General features: G+C 37.0%; 1 protein-coding gene across 1 annotated transcript in view; it reads left to right on the forward strand.

Annotated features, from left to right (window-relative positions):
* LOC309978845 (protein WWC3-like) overlaps positions 1 to 14280 on the forward strand; it is a gene marked incomplete at both ends in the record, with an annotated part of 165365 nt that overhangs the window by 87145 nt on the left and 63940 nt on the right. Inside the window, 2 exon segments of the mRNA XM_082865490.1 lie at positions 1000 to 1073; positions 5592 to 5834. Of these exon segments, the coding sequence (XP_082721616.1) occupies positions 1000 to 1073; positions 5592 to 5834 (317 nt within the window).

The raw sequence follows: 14280 nt of genomic DNA on the forward strand, positions 1-14280 counted from the left end.
CATTGGCAGGAGGGTTCTTAACCCATGCACCACCAGGGAAGTCCCTGAAGGATTTGTTGAAAATACATTTTTATGACATTTCCAGGAATGAAAAAAAGTAAGCCACAGTTGTGTTTCGTATAGGTCTTTTTGTTTTGTCTAGCATGTCGTTCACTTCAGTGTAATTAGTAGGAAAAATATTTAAATACAACTACAGATTGGATCCAGAACACCACATTTTATATTCTAGCTCTTAAAGTAATATTGCCCAATCCCAGTCATTTTTATTCTTTGATTTCCTTATTTTTACATTTTGTTCTTTTATATAGCATACCATATTGGAGAGAGTTATCCTATATCCCAAACACATACTAGTCTGTCTTCTTCAGATTTTATTATTTCTTAGTAGGACATGATCATTCCGTATTCATTGAGAAACTTGATATTTGAGAACACTGTACAAAATGGGATAATACTTTAAACCTTTGTATCAACTCTTAATAAATTATTTCTTTCTTTAAAAACTTCAATTTTGGGCTTCCCTGGTAGCGCAGTGGTTGAGAGTTCCCCTGCCGATGCAGGGGACACAGGTTCGTGCCCCAGTCCGGGAAGATCCCACATGCCGCGGAGTGGCTGGGCCCGTGAGCCATGGCTGCTGAGCCTGCGTGTCCGGAGCCTGTGCTCCGCAACAGGAGAGGCCACAACAGTGAGAGGCCCGCGTACCACAAAAAACAAAAATAAAAAACTTCAATTTTGTTTGATATAATAACAAACGAATATTTTTCCCCTGGGGAAAAAAAGTCCACTGTTCAGATAATATTAAACCCAGATTCCCAAACCCCTCTGGTCAGAGATTGCAACAGAATTTTATTTGGTACATTTCCTTCCAGTGCTTTAAAAAATTGAAATTTAAAGAAGAATTAAAAGAATATTTTTAACTGTTGCTGAAATTTAAATGAATTTACAATTTTGAAAATGTTTTAATATGAATTTTTATTGTTTTTCTTTTATTCCCCAAAGTTTGCCTTTGATGATAAAGCAAACCTTGTAGACCAAGTCAGACTTAATCGGCAATGTGAGGAGGCCAGAAAGAGGTAAGAAACTCATTTTAAAAATCTTGCCTCCTGCTTACTTCTTTTTGCCTGGAGAGAAATTGAACACAGTTCAGTATGTGTCTACCTACAATTTTACCAAAATGCAGTGTCTAATGTAATACAAAATAATGGATTCTCAATTTTGTTTAGCTTCCGAATACATGTAACAAAATGTCAAGTGCATTTAAAATGTCAAATTCAAAATATTGCTAACACTTGTAAAGATCTGATTCATTAAGAATGGAGATTTTTCAGCTTTTTTTTATCCTTCTGGCTGAGAACTCCCTTTTTCCTTCCTCTTAGACTGAGTATCAGTCCCTCAGACCAGCCTAAGTTAAACTATTGTTTTTTCCTTTTAGTTATTTAGCTCAATAGGTTAATGTTGAGCCATTAATGGAAAAAGCCACACATAATTGTTTTCAAAGACATTTTAAGTACTAGAGTAACAGGTAATAGCAGTAGATATTCCATTTCATTTTGTTTGAAAGAATTTAGATGCAATTATTTATATTGACCTAAATAATAATAAATAGTCTGGCTTCTGAAATTCAATATTTGACTATATTTGTGCCTGTTTGTTTATCTTTCCTAGTCTTAATTTTAGAACATGGGCAAAACTGAGACAATTAATACGTCATATTTCTCCTCAAATGCTTAGGGCCCCTTGTTTTCAATATTGTCCCACTGCTTTAGCATTACTGTCACCTGCTTAGCGACTTTATCTCTTTTCACCCTTTGGTAACTTGTTAAAACATAGTTGTTTAAAATATGTTCTACTTAAAGCTATAAAGTGTATCAAAAAGAAATTTCTTTCATCAAAAATGAAATACTATCTTGAAGACAAAACAGCAGGATACCAGCTAGTGTAAGGAGGATACTTTCTGGCTAAATAATTGGCTCTCATAATTGTGTATAATTTATGTATGTCTGGAATTTCACTTTTCTTGGCTTCTTAGAAAATGTAAAAATATCAACAGAAGCAGCTCACATGACTCCCTGCTAAGGACAAGCATTAACTGACCTAGGTCTTCAGTTTGCTAAGTGGGTTTATATTCAATTTATTCTTGCTTGTTATGATGTAGTAGTGTTGGACTTTAAAATTTCCACATGTAATATTTCAAAATTCATTATCCATACTGATTATCTACAGTGGTCACATTATTAATCATATACTTCTTCTCTTTAGCTTGCTCGTATTTTTTGAAGGAATGTTGCCTCTTGTGAATATTCCTCTGGGCATTTTGCATGTTTGTTCTGAAAATGCATAGTGTAGGCTGGAATTTGCCAGGCTGCACTAAACTCAGAAAATAGGTCAATGCTATGCTTAGCAAGTAATTGTTACATGTTTTGCTGTAACATTTACCAAACACAGTGAGTGATTTCTTATTTTCTAGAGATGTAACCTTTAAGGTTACAGTGAATAACCTTTAAAATGTCGAGGTAACTACTTAGGTAGATTATTCATGAAAGAACATTGCATTTCACCTTCTTATGTATATTTTATATTTTACATATATTTTATTTTTTAGAGCATTTTCAGGTTTACAGCAAAACTCAGTGGACAATATAGAGTTCCCATGTACTTCTTACCTATCTACACATATAACCTCCCTCACTATAAACATCTCCAGAGATGTACCAGAGGGTAGGTATATTTGTTACAATTCATGAACCTACATTGTCACATCATAATCACCTGAAGTCCATCGTTCCTTTACATTAGGGTTCATTCATGGTATTGTACATTCTGTGCATTTGGACAAATGTATAATGACATGTATCCAATATTATGGTATTCAGTACAGTCTTTTCACTTCCCTAAAAATCCACAGTGCTTTGCCTACTCATTCCTTCCTCAGCACTAACCTATGAAAACCACTGAGTATTTACTAACTCCATAGTTTTCCAGAAAGTCATATACATATAATCATGCAGTATGTAGCCTTTTCAGATTGACTTCTTCACTTATAATACTGTGTAAATTTCCTTCCTGTATTTCATGTCTTGATGGCTCATTCCTTTTTAGTGCTGAATAATATCCCATTGTTTAAATGTACCATAGTTTATTTCTCTGTTCATCTACTAAAGTAGGACATCTTGGTTGCTTCCAAGTTTATTTTTTTATCCTATGTACAATTTTATTGATGGAATAAACGTATATTTCCATTGATAAAATGTAAAAACATAAAGGGAAGTGTTTCTTGATACATAGACGATATAAATAAAAGCAGGACAAAATTAATAAGCAGTGAGATGGAAACAAATTGCTTCCAAGGTTTGTCTGTTATAAACAAAGCTGCTAAAAACATCCATATGTAGATTTGTGTGGACATAAAATTTCAGCTCTTTTGGGTAAATACCAAGGAGTGTGACTGCTGGATCACATGGTAAGAGTTTTTAGTTTTGTGAGAAACTGCCAAAGTGGCTGTAGCATTCTGCATTCCTTCCAGCAGTGAATGGGAGTTCCTGTTACTCCACATCCTCACCGGCATTTGACGTTGTCAGTGTCCTCATTTTGGCCATTCTAATAGGTGTGCAGTAGAACCTCACTGTTGTTTTAATTTTCATTTCCCTGGTGACGTATGATTTAGAGCATCTTTTTTCATATGCTTTGCTGTCTGTTTATCTTCTTCAGTGAGGTGTCCATTAATTGGTGGTGGCCCATTTAATTGAGTTCTTTGTTCTCTCACTGTTGAGTTTTAAGTATTCTTTCTATATTTTGGATAACAGTTCTGATCAGATGTGTCTTTTGCAAATGTTTCCTCCCAGTCTGTGATTTGTTGTCTCACATGTGTTGACATTGGCTTTCACTGAGCAGAAGTTTTAATTTTAATGAAGTTGAACTTACCCATTATTTCTTTCATGGATCATGCCTTTGGTATTTTATCTAAAATGACATTTCCAAACCAAGGTCTTATTAGTTTTCTCCTATGTAATCTCCTAAGAGTTTTATAGTTTTGCCTTTTATATTTAGGTCTTGAGTTAAATTTTGTGAAGGGTGTGAAGTCTGTGTCTAGATGATTTTTTTTTTGCATGTGGATGTCCAGTTGTTCCAGCACCATTTGATGAAAAGACTGTCTTTGCTATCATATTCTTTCGCCAGTACCACACTATCTTGATTACCGTACTGCTTTATATTAAGTCTTGAGTTCTCATAGTGTCAGTTCTCCAGCTTTGTTCTCTTCCTTCAGTATTGTGTTGACTGTTCTGGGCCTGTTGTCCCTTTAGAATCAATTTCGTTATGTCCACAAATACAAGTTGCTAGAATTTTGATTGGGATTATTTTGTATCTATAGAGCAAGCTGGGAAGAAGTGACATCTTGACAGTGGCGAATCTTTCCCATCCATGAACATGGAATGTCTCTTCATTTATTTAGTTCTTCTTTGTTTCAGTTCATCACAGTTTTGTAATTTCCTTTGTATAGATCTTGTACAAGTTTTGTTAGACTTATAACTAAGTATTTCATTTTTGGAGGTGCCATGTGAATGGTATTGTGTTTTAAATTTAAGATCCACTTGTTTATTGATGGTATTTAGGAAAGCAATTGACTTTTGTATAAGCTTGTATACTTCAATCTTGCACTAATTGCTTAAGAGTTCCAGGGGAAATTTTTTTTTGTTATCAGTTTCTTTTGGGTTTTCCTCATAGATGATTATGTGAGCTGTGAACAAGGACTGTTTTATGTCTTTCTTTCCAATCTGTGCACAGTGTATTCCTTTTATGTTATTCCATTAGTTAGGACTTCCATATGACGTTGAAAAGGATTAGTGATGGGGTAAACCGTTGTTTTGAAGTTGATATCAGTGAGAAAGCTTGAGCTTCACACCATTAAGAATGGTATTGGGGCTTCCCTAGTGGCGCAGTGGTTAAGAATCTGCCTGCTAATGCAGGGGACACAGGTTCGAGCCCTGGTCTGGGAGGATCCCACATGCCACGGAGCAACTAGGCCCGTGAGCCACAACTGCTGAGCCTGTGCGTCTGGAGCCTGTGCTCCGCAACAAGAGAGGCCGCGATGGTGAGAGGCCCGCACACTGTGATGAGGAGTGGCCCCCACTTGCCACAACTAGAGAAAGCCCTCGCACAGAAATGAGGACCCAACACAGCCCAAAATAAATTAATAAAAAAATTAAAAACAGAATGGTATTAGTTGTATTATTTTTTTTTTGTAGATGTGCTTTATCAAATTGAGGAAGTTTCTATTTTAGAGGGGTGTTTTTGGTTTTGTTTTTCATATATACTAAATGAATGCTAGATTTTGTCAGATGCTTGTTCTGCATCTCTTGATAGGTCACATGATCTTCTTTTTTAATCTGTTGCTGTGATGGATTATATTAATTGATTTTTGAATGTTGAACCAGCACATCTAGGATAAATCCCACTTGATGGTTGTGGTGTAAATCTTTTTGTGTTATGTTGGATTCAATTTGCTAATACTTAGTTGAGGATTTTAGCGTCTGTATTGTGAAGAGAATTTTAAAAATGAAGTTCATGGATTTTTCAGTGTCCCTGTCTCGCAGAGTCGCAAATATCCAGAGGCAGGTGGCCCAGTTTGAGAGCGAGTCCTGGCCGCGCATGGCCGAGGCCGACAGGCACCGGCTGAAGCTCATCAAGGAGAAGGAGGCCCTGCTTCAGGAGCTGCAGCTCATCATCCAGCAGAGGAGGCCGGCGGAGGACGTGGCCCGGCTGGAGGAGGAGCGGCGGCGCCTGGAGGAGGAGATCCAGCGCTCCCGGGCCACATCCGTGCAGGGTGCCACGGAAAGGTGGGCTGGCTGGGCAGGCGGGGCCGGCTTCCGGCGGAGGAGCAGCTGGCAAAGCCGAAGCCTTGTTACTCGGGCAGCTACGGCCTGGCGGAAGGTGGAGGGAGCCGGTGCCTGCCGTCTGCAGGGGGTGCCCAGGGCTCAGAGGCTCCCGGTCCCTATTACAAGTGGGAGGTGGTCGAGAACCGGATAGAGTAAGGAAGACCGGGGAACCCACCACTTAGACCCCGCCCACTCTCGCTGCAGGTACCGGGTGCACCCGGCCCCTGTGTTTCCAGGACAGCGCCCAGGACAGGTGTCGGGTCTCCAGCCAACAGGGGGCCGGAGGCAGGTGGTGGTCGGCTCCGTGACCACGGAGGAACCTCGTTCCTGACATCAGCAGCATCTCCGTTTCCGCAGTCTACCTCTTACTTTTATCTCCGACTTTGATTTCTCGCCAGCAAAGCCTGTCTTTTTGGCAGCAGGAAGTCTCCGCTCTCTCGCGTGTCTTTCTGAACGTGCGCCTCTTCAGTTGGTCTTGGGGCTCTTTCCCAGTGTGGGACACATGAAGCCAGCACAGAGTCCTTTGTCCTCTGTTGCTCGCCCTTTCATTGTGTGCCCTGTCTCCTGGTTTGCGTTTGCTGTGTGTGATCACGGATTGCGTGGAAGGCTGGGTCTGCTTTCCACGTTGCACAGCTGTCAGAAGTTTGGGGATATTTGCTGAGCTTTGGAGAGCCCACCGCCCATTTGATAACATACTGGCTCCTTAAAATTCACTGTATTACCAGGATCATAAGCTGTATCTCTGTGAGCATTCTCTAGGTAGAATTTAATAGTCACCTGAATTATTTGGTTAGTACAGATGCCCTTATAATGACTGTTTCATCGAATGTTAGGATTGTCCTCTGTATTTGCTGGGGGTTATCTCTGCTTGGTTATTCATCATTAATTGATAGGTCTGTGTCCTGTCCTTAGGGGCTAATGTCAGCGCTGGAGGAAAGCGGTGTGGTTTGGAGAGTCCAGTGCATAGGAATGGGCAGAGTACATGCTAATTTGCCTGGCATGGTAGAGTGCCCTCTCACCTCGCTCAAAATAAACCCAGAATTTATTGCTTCTGACTCTGCAAAGGGATATGAAATGGAAGTTTCATCTGTGCTCTTGTGCTTCTGTATTGTTTCCGCTTAATATCACTTTCCATTCTTCCCATGGTATCCTCTTGTGTACGTTCTGGGTGGGAGGCCCTGGCAGTTCCACTTGGTTCTCTGTTAATGGGATGGATTCAGTCCTGTGAATACTACTTGCTTCTCAGGACCTGACACCCACACACCAGTGACTGATTCTGCCCTTGCCATGTGGAGATCCCAGGGCACAAATCCAGGGAACCCCCAGAGCAGGTGTTACCATTATGCTTGGATTCAAGGCCTGGGTCCCCCAAACTTGTCCAGTTTATGCGGTCTTTTGTGGGAACAATGCAGGAGCTGAGTCTTGGGATCTGAAACCATGGGGTGAAGAAGGAGAGGTGAACTTGTCTTCTGAGCATGAAATATATTGGTCCTGGGTCAGAAATGGTAAAGGGGAAAGGGAGGATGGATAAATTAGTTTGGGATTAAAATATACATACTAGTATATATAAAATAGATAACCATCAAGGACCTACAGTATAGCGCTGGGAACTATACTCAATATCTTGTAATAACCTATAATGGAATAGAGTATAAAAAGGGAATATCTGTTTATATATGTATAACTGAATCACTTGACTGTACACCTGAAACTAACACATTATAAAGCAACTATACTTCAGTAGAAATTAATAAAAAATAAACATTTAAAAAGTAAAGTACTATTTAAAGTAAATGACTTAAAGATAGTAAATTAGACTCTACATTTTAAAATCTATTATCTCTTAAAATACTCCTCTTTGTAGAAGGAGTTCTTAATGTTCTTAGAAGTTCACCTTCTTTAATGTGCAAACATGAGACTCTACTTCTAGGGCTGAACCCTGGCAAGTTTCCTGTATGTCTTTTGCTTCCTAGTAGAAATGTGTACAGAAGTTTGGCATGTATTTAAGATTCCTATTTTTATAGAAAAACAGAATAGAAATATGGCCGCTTACATCCCAGACAGTTTTTACATCTCTCAATAATTGATAGACTCTCTTGTATAAATGTTTCCACCTCTGTTTTACAGGGAATTTACATTTACGTTCATCACCACCATGGTTACAACTTTTTTTTTTCTTGTGATGAGAACCTATAAGATTTACTTTCATAGCAACTTTCAAATACACAATACAGAATGATTAAGTCTAGCACCTTTACTCATTTCACTCTGTCCTTCAGGTCTGGCCACCACCAATCTTCTCTCTGTATCTATGACCGTCTTAGTTTGTTTGTTTTAGATTCCACATATAAGTGAGACCATACTTTATGTCTTTGACTTACTCATTTTAGCACAGTACTGTCAAGATTTCTCCATGTTGTCACAAATGACAAGATTTTCTTCTTTTCTGGCTGAGTAATATTCCAACGTGTGTGTGTATTTACCACATCTTCTTTATTCATTCACCTGACAATGGCCACTTACCTTGTTTGCATATCTTGGCTGTTGTAAATAATGCTGTTATAAATATTGGGATACATGTATCTTTTCAAATTAATGTTATCACTTATTTCTTTTTGGATAAATATCCAGAAGTGGTGTTGCTTGATCATATGGTAACTCTATTTTTGATTTTTAAGGAACCTCCATATTATTGTTCATAGTGGCTGCACCAATTTACATTCCCACCAACGGTGTAGGAGGGTTCCCCTTTCTCCACATCCTCACTAACTTTTGTTATTTCTGTTCTTTTTGATTATAGCCATTTTGACAGGTGTGAGATGGTATCTCACTGTGGTTTTGATTTGCACTTCTCTAATAATTAGAGATGTTGAGCATCTTTACATGTGCCTTTACATGTGTTGGTCATCTGTATGTCTTTAGATAAATGTCTATTTCAGATTCTTTGGCCATTTTTTTAATTGATTTTTTTGTTTTTTTCAATTGAGTTGTGTGAATTTTTTATATATTTTGGATATTAACCCCATATGAGATATAGAATTTGAAGGTATCTTTTCCCACTCATTAGGTTGCCTTTTTATTTGGTTAATGGTTTCCTTTGCTGTGCAGAAGGGTTTTAATTTGATATAGTACATTTGCTTATTTTTGCTACTTTTGCCTGTGTTTTTGATGTCAAATCCAAAATGTTGTCACCAAGAACAGTGTCAGGGTTTTGACATACCACCTATGTTTTCCTCTTGGAGTTTTGTAGTTTCACATCTTATAGCCAAATCTTTAATCCATTTTGGTTAATTTTTTGTATGGTGTAAGCTAGTGGTCCAGTTTCATTCTTTTGTGTGTGGCTGTCTAGTATTCTTATCACTATTTATTGAAGAGAATGTCCTTTCCCCATTTTATATTCTTGTCTCTTTTGTTATAAGTTAACTGACCATATATGAGTAGGTTTACTTCTAGGCTGTCTGCTCTCCTCCATTGATCTATGTGTCTTTTAAACAGATATCATACTGATTTGACTATAGCTTTGTTATTTAGTTTGAAGTCAGGAAGTGTGATTCTTCCAGGTTAGTTCTTTCTCAAGATTGCTTTGACTATTGGGGTCATTTGTGGATGCCAATTTTAGGATTGTTTATTCCCTTTCTGTGGGAAATGCCATTGGTATTTTGATAGGGATTGCATTGACTCTGTAGATTGCTTTGAGTATTATTGACATTTTAACAGTATTAATTCTGCCAATCCACAAGCACAGAATATCTTTCTATTTATTTGTTTTTTTTCTTCAGTTTCTCTCATCATTGTACAGGTTTTTCACCTCCTTCGTTCAATTTATTCCTGGTATTTTATTCTTTTTGATACAATTGTAAATGGGATTGTCTTTCATCATTTGTCTTTCTGACAGATCACTGTTAGTGTTTAGAAATGTAAAATATTTCTCTATATTGGTTTTGTATCCTGCAAATTTACTGCAACTTCATTTCTTAGTTCTAACAACTTTTTGGTGGAGTCCTTAGAGTTCCCTATATGTCATATCATGTCATCTGCAGATACTTATAGGTGTACTTATTCTTTTCCATTTTGGATTTATTTATTTTTCTAGGCAGATTGCTGTGCCTAGGACTTTCAATACTATGTTGAATAAAAGTGGCGAGAGTGAGCATCTTTGCCTTGTTCCTGGTCTTAGAGGAAAAGCTTTTAGTTTTTCATGTTTGAGTATGATGTTTGCTGTGGGTTTGTCATAATGACCTTTATTATGTTCAGGTATGCTCCCTGTATACCCACTTTTTTTAGAGTTTTTGTCAAAAATGGTTTGAATTTTGTTAAATGCTTTTTTTGTATCTATTGAGATAATCATATCATTTTTGTCCTTCATCTTGTTAATGTGGTATACAATGTTGATTTGCAAATATTGAACCATTATTGCATCTCTGGAATAATTCCCACTTGATTATAGTGTATGAATCTTTTAATTTATTGTTGAATTCACTTTGCTAATATTTTGCTGGTGATTTTTTCATCTATGTTCATCAGGGATATTGGCCTGTAACTTTCTTTTCTTGTAGTGTCCTTGTCAGGTTTTGTTAACAGGGTAATGCTGGCATCATAAAATGAGTTTGAAATTGTTCCTTCATCTTCTATTTTTTGGTAGAGTTGGGGAAAAATTGTTATTAAGTCTTCTTTGAAAGTTTGGTAGAATTCACTAGTGAAATCATGTGCTCCAGGACTTTTGGGGGAGGTTGTTAATTACAGATTCAGTCTTGTTACTAGTAAACTGTCTCTTCAAATTTTGTTTCTTTATGGTTTGGTCTTGGAAGGTTATATGTTTCTAGAAATTTATTTCTCATAGGTTGTCCAATTTGTTGGTATATAATTGTTCATAGTAGTCTCTTATGATCCTTTGTACTTCTGTGGTATTAGTTATGTCTCCTCATTCATTTCTTAGTTTAATTATTTGTGATATTTCTGATTTTAATTGTCTTTTTTTCTTGGTGAGCCTGGTTAAAGCTTTGTCAATTTTGTTTATCTTTTCAAAGAACCTGCTCTCGGTTTCATTGATAATTTCTACTGTCTTTTTAGCCTCTATTTCATTTATTTCTGCTCTCATCTTTAATATTTCCTTCCTTGGGCTAACTTTAGGCTTCATTTGTTCTTCTTTATCTAATTCCTTGAGGTTCAAAGTTAGGCTGTATATTTGAAGATTTTCTTATGTCTTGTAGTAGGTATCACTAAAAACATTGCTCTTAGAACTGCTGTGTAGCATTCCAGAAGTTTGATGTGTGTATTTGGTGTGTACAGATATAGAAGTGTAATTTCCTTTTTCTTGTGGTGTCCTTGTCAGGTTTTAGTAACAGGGTAATGCTAGCATCATTAGTTAAGAAGCATCCCTCACCTTCAACATTTTCAGAAAGTTTGAGAAAGACAGGTAGTAAATCTTCTTTGACTGGTAAAATTGACCAGAGAAGCCTGCTGGTCCTGAACTTTTGTTTGGTGGGAAGTGTTGGATTACTGATTCAATGTCCTTACTATTTATTGGTATGTTCAGTTTTCTATTTCTTCATAATTCAGTCCTGCCTTGTATGTTTCTAGGATGCATCCATTTCTTTTGCGTCATTCAATTTGCTGACATATAATTGTTTATAGCAGCCTCTTGTAATCCTTTGTATTCCATGGTGTCTGTTGTAACGTCTCCTCTTTTATTTCTGATTTTATGTATTTAAGCCCTGTCCTTTTCTTGACAAGGTTAGCTAAACTTTCGTCAATTTGTCTATCTTTTAAAAGAAAAAAAGCCTCTTAATTTCATTCCTTTCTTCTATTGTCTCTTGAGTCTTTGTTACATTTATTTCCATCCCGATCTTTGTTATTTCTTTCCTAATAGTAACTTGGGGCTTCATTTGGTCTTTTTCTATTTTCTTCGTGTGTGAAGTTAGTTTGTTTCTTGAGTTAGGCATTTTATCACCAAGAACCTACCTCTTATTTTATCACCAAGAACCTACCTCTTACAACTGCTTTTGCTGCGTTCCATAAATCTGTTATGTTGTATTCTCATTTTCTTGAGGTTGTTTTTCTTTAAATTTCTCTTTTGATTTCTTCATTGACCCATGGGCGGTTCACTACATGTTGTTTGATCTCACACATTTGTGAACTTTCCAGTTTTGTTTCATAATTGATCTCTACTTTTACACCTGTTGTTGAATACACTTGAATCTTCCTTTATTTATTAAGGCTTGTTTTGTGGCCTAAAAAATAATTTCTTCTCCAGAATGTTCCATATGCTCTTCAGAAAAATGTGTGATTCTGCTGATTTTTTTTTGATGGAATGTTCTATATATATCTGATAAATCTATGTGATCTCACATGTTCTTTAAGGCCTACGTTTTCTTACTGATTTTCTGCCTGGATGATCTGTATTGTTGATATAAGTGGAGTATTAGAATCCCCTACTATTATTGTATTGATGTCTATTTCTCCCATTAGGACTGTTAATATTTGCTTCATATATTTAGATGGTTCTATGCTGGGTGCATAAATGTTTACACATGTTATATCCTCTTACTGTACTGACCCCGTTATCATTATGTAATCCCTTTCTTTGTCTCTTATTACAGTCTTTGTTCATAAACTCTATTTTGTCTGATATATATATATACCTGCCACAGCTTTCTTCTGGTTTCCATTCCTATGGAATATCTTTGTCCCCCCTTTCACTCTTAGTTTGTGCCTATCCTGATACCTGAAGTGAGTCTCTTGTAGGCGGTGTATAAATGTTATTTATTTTAGCCATTCAGTCACTCTACTACTTCTGAATGGAGAATTTAGTCCATTTGTACTTATTGCCATTTCAATTTTTTTTAATTGTTTTCTCGTTCCAGCATTCCTTTCTTGTTTCTTGCTCTCTTCCTTTGCACTTTGCAAATGGTATGCTTAGATTCCTTTGTCATTATTTTTTGTGTTATCTACCACAGGGTGTTGCTTTGTAGTTACCATGAGGCTTACATGTAACAGCTTATAACAGTGTGTTTTAAGTTGATAACAACTTAAGTTTGAATACATTCTAAAGCTCTAAGTTTTTATTTTCCCACACACAATATTTATGTTTTTGATGTCATGTTTTACATCTTTTGTCTTGTGTATCTCCTAATACCAATTATTATTTTTACAGTAATTTTTACTACTTTCATCTTTTAACCTTCATACTAGCTTTACAAAGATTAATCCACTGCCTTTCATATATATTTACCTTTACCAGTGATTTATATTTTGATATATGTTCCTGTTATTTAGTGCCCTTTCTTTTCAGCTTAAAGAAGTCCCTTTAACATTTCTTATAAGACTGGTTTAGTGGTGATCACCTCCTGTAGGATTGCTTATATGGAAAATTCTCTCCTTCTGAATGGTAACTTTACTAGGTATTCTTTTTTTTCTTTGAGCACTTTGATTATATTGCACAGCTTCTTTCTGGGCAGCAAAGTTTGTGCTGAAACACCTGCTGATAGTCTTCTGAGTATTCCCTTATGTGTAACAAATTGCTTTTTCTCTTGCTGCCCTAAGTCTCTAACTTTTTTTATAATTATTTTAATTATACTGCATCTTGCTGTGGTTTCCTTCGAGTACATCTTATTTGGAACTCGGAGCTGGATGTGTTTCCTCCCCCAGGTTAAGGAACTTTTCAGTCATTCTTTTTCAAATAAGAGTTCTGCCCATTTCTCTCTCTTTTCTCCTTCTGGGTCCCCTATAATGTGCATGTTAGTCCACCTGATGTTGTCTCACACATTCCTAAAGCTGCCTTCACTTTAAAATTTTTTTTTCTCCTTTTGCTGCTCTGCTGGGGTGAATTCCACCGCCCTTGCTTTACGTTCACTGATCCTTTCTTCTACTTCATCTAGTCTGCTGTTGAACCCACTAGCGTATTTTTCAGTGTTTTTCAATTTTCTCGTTCTGTGACTTAGATTTTTTACTTTCTTATATTTTCTATCTTTGTTGAAGTTCTCAGTGTGTTCATGCATTCTTCTCCTAGCTCAGTGGGCATCTTTATGATTATTACTTTGAACCCTTTATCAAGAAAATTACCTATCTCCACTTCATTATGTTTTTCTCCAAGGTTTTATTTTGTTGTTCCACGTACAGCATATTTCCCCTCTTCCTCATCTTGCTTGACTTTCTGTGTTTGCTTTTATACACTCCATGAAATAGCCACCTCTCCCAGTCTTGGAGGAGTGGCCTCATTTAGGAGATGAATCTTATCCTTCAACCTTGCAGCTCTTGCTTGTGTCTCAAACGTTGGTGATTGCTTGTGCAAGCAGCTCATTTTATTTTTAATATCTCCCAGTTGTTGAGTGTGTTCCAGGACTTGTCAGTGTCCCAAAGAGGTCAGGGGAGACTTCAGCACAACCTAGGTTCAGGCTGATTGGAAGCC

Source organism: Leucopleurus acutus (assembly GCF_964270905.1).
Source record: "Leucopleurus acutus genome assembly, chromosome: Y".
NCBI lineage: Eukaryota > Metazoa > Chordata > Mammalia > Artiodactyla > Delphinidae > Leucopleurus > Leucopleurus acutus.